Source organism: Rhinoraja longicauda, chromosome 6 (genome assembly GCF_053455715.1).
Source record: "Rhinoraja longicauda isolate Sanriku21f chromosome 6, sRhiLon1.1, whole genome shotgun sequence".
Lineage (NCBI taxonomy): Eukaryota > Metazoa > Chordata > Chondrichthyes > Rajiformes > Arhynchobatidae > Rhinoraja > Rhinoraja longicauda.
Window position 1 is genome coordinate 74,264,972 of NC_135958.1, and position 2,489 is coordinate 74,267,460.

A 2,489-nucleotide genomic window follows, 5' to 3' on the forward strand; every position below is an offset into this window, starting at 1 on the left:
GGACAGGCAGCATCTCTGGAGAAAAAGGAATAGATGACATTTCGAGTCGGGACCCATCTTCGGATGAGAGTCAGGGGAGAGGGAAACAAGAGATATGGAAGGTACATAGAACAAATGTGTGAAAGATATGCAAAAAAAAAGCAACGACGATCAAGGAATGGTGGAGCCCACAATGGTCCATTGTTGGCTGTGGGGAAGGTGATAACGAGTGATACCAACAGTGAAACTCAACAGGAATAGGTGTCGTTTCAGTCTGAAGAAGGGTCTCGACCTGCAACGTCACCTATTCCTTTTCTATTGAGGCGCTGCCTGACCCGTTGAGTTACTCTAGAGTTTAGTGTCTATGATTGATCTGCTGTGTTTAATTATCCGTTTCGGTGGTGCTTGGGGTGGCTTGGGTTCACGCGCTGAGGGACTCCATCGTTTTGTGCCTGTCCAAGCTGCATCAACATGGCTGAGGAGGCATTGACACAACTTCCTAAACACGCAAAGGCCCCATTGCTGGCTCAGAGGGCGTCCGGCGTTGCAATTAAATTTCTGATTCCATGGAGAGGCTCCTGAACACAAGGTCGGGTCGGTGGCACACGCACAGGTGGTCTTCCAGCTCCATGTCTTCGCAGGGGCCGGCCGCACTGTCGCCCTTGCCCTCCTCGCCGTCCTCGCTGTCCAGCCCGGCCACGGTCAGCACATTGACCGCCTGCTGGGGAGCTGAGTCCAACTCCTCGGCACTGCAGTCAGGGATGGCCACCTCGTGGGTCTTGTGGAACTGGGAGTAGTTGACCTTGTAGTGGCTGGCCTTGTCCTTGAGGATGTCGTTGAAGCAGTGGCCCCACAGGATCTCCAGGGGGGTGTAGGAGCTACGAGACTGGTGGGTGTTACCAGTCGAGTCGTCGGAGTAGACGAAGGTGACGATGACCTCGAAGTCGTCTTCGGCCAGGCCCTTCCTGCCGAGCTTGTAGAGCGGGCTGCCCTGGTTGATCTCGTGCACCACCGTGACGGGGCTGATGAGGATCACGTTGCCCGTGCACAACTTCAGGTCCTGTTGCTCCATGGACAGCTTGTGGTCCTCGTGCTCCTTGAAGCGGAGGAGCTGGGCGCGCACGGTGCCCTCGATGATGTGGCTCTCCCGGAAGTCTCCGATGCGCCACATCATGCACAGCTTGCCGTTCCGCACCGCGACCACGGCGTTGTTGCTGAACCTGATGGTCTGGGCTCGCTTCCTGGCCTTGGACATCTTGGCCACCACCGTGCCGATGATGAAGGTGTTGATCAGGCAGCTCATGACCGACTGGAAGGTGACCATGGAGACGGCGAAGGGGCACTCCTCGGTCACGCACCGGGACCCGTAGCCGATGGTGGTCTGGGTCTCGATGGAGAAGAGGAAGGCTCCGGTGAAGCTGTGCACCTGGTCCACGCAGGGCTTGTGGCTCCGCCCGCCGGCCTGCAAATCCCCGTGGACAGCGGCCGTGATCCAGAAGACCAGGCCGAAAAACAGCCAGGACAGGATGTAGGAGAGGGAAAAGATCAGGAACATCTGCCTCCACTTCAGGTCGATCAGCGTGGTGAAAATATCGGAGAAGTAGTTCTCCCATTCTCCAAACGCCCGCTTAAAATGGATGTTGCAGTTCCCATCCTTGCGTAGGAAACGCCTCCTGTACTTCCTCTTGGTCACCTGCATGTAGCAGCCATTCTTAAAAAACCTCTTCCGGTCTTCATCCGAGCACACAGTTTGGTAGTTCAGGTTGATGAAATTCATCCTGACCCACGCGAACAAGGACTACTGTGGACCTGCTTCCAGTTGACGGTCGGTCCAACTTCTGGGAGCCCAAGTCTTTCAACTCCGCCTGCTGTAACCCGTATATAACTTCCCCCACAAATCGCATTGGCCTGAAGGAACAAAAGGATACATGTCAGTTGAACCAATAGCCCGCAGATAGACATTTCGATTTGATTGCTCAGTGACCTTACATCTTTTTTTTTCAAACTTAAGAATGTGGTATTATCAGCAAATGTATACAGAGTGGGGAAAGGTATGTTTCGCAAGTTTGATTTATGTTAACGATAAGAGTATTACCCAAGGTGATGTTGGTTCCTTCTAAATAAAACACTCTTGTCATGTACCTCCACTGGAACGCTCTGCAAAAATCAATGCGCGTTCTAATTTCTCCCGCAGGCAGATTCCTTCCCAGCGCAACATCATTCATCTCAATGAGAAGGACTACGCGGAGCCGGCCTCAAAGCGCCATCTCACCCCACCGTCATTCTGCGCCGTCTCCGCTTAAAAAAGGATGGAGCACGCTGGTGCACGCATTAAGTAAAGTGTCCAAACGGAAGCTCGGCCAGCTCCCAATTAGAACCACAGTAATGGACTGAAACAAGTTACTTCCGAGAAAATACCGTGAGGAAATAAAGTTATACCAGAGAGGGTGAGTTAGGAAGGGGAGCCTCGACCACATTAACCCCTAAGGTGGCAGCATCCCATCCTCTCT

General features: G+C 53.4%; 1 protein-coding gene across 1 annotated transcript; it reads right to left on the reverse strand.

Annotated features, from left to right (window-relative positions):
* Positions 1-529: 529 nt before the first annotated feature.
* LOC144594947 (inward rectifier potassium channel 16-like) lies at positions 530-1,781 on the reverse strand. Its single transcript, XM_078401889.1, has one exon. The coding sequence runs from the start codon at positions 1,754-1,756 to the stop codon at positions 530-532; it is 1,227 nt and encodes a 408-aa protein (XP_078258015.1). The 5' UTR covers positions 1,757-1,781.
* Positions 1,782-2,489: the final 708 nt, after the last annotated feature.

Bases quoted from the DNA above. Each gene is read 5' to 3' on its own strand.
- LOC144594947 (XM_078401889.1), bottom strand. From the start codon at position 1,756: ATGAATTTCATCAACCTGAACTACCAAACTGTGTGCTCGGATGAAGAC.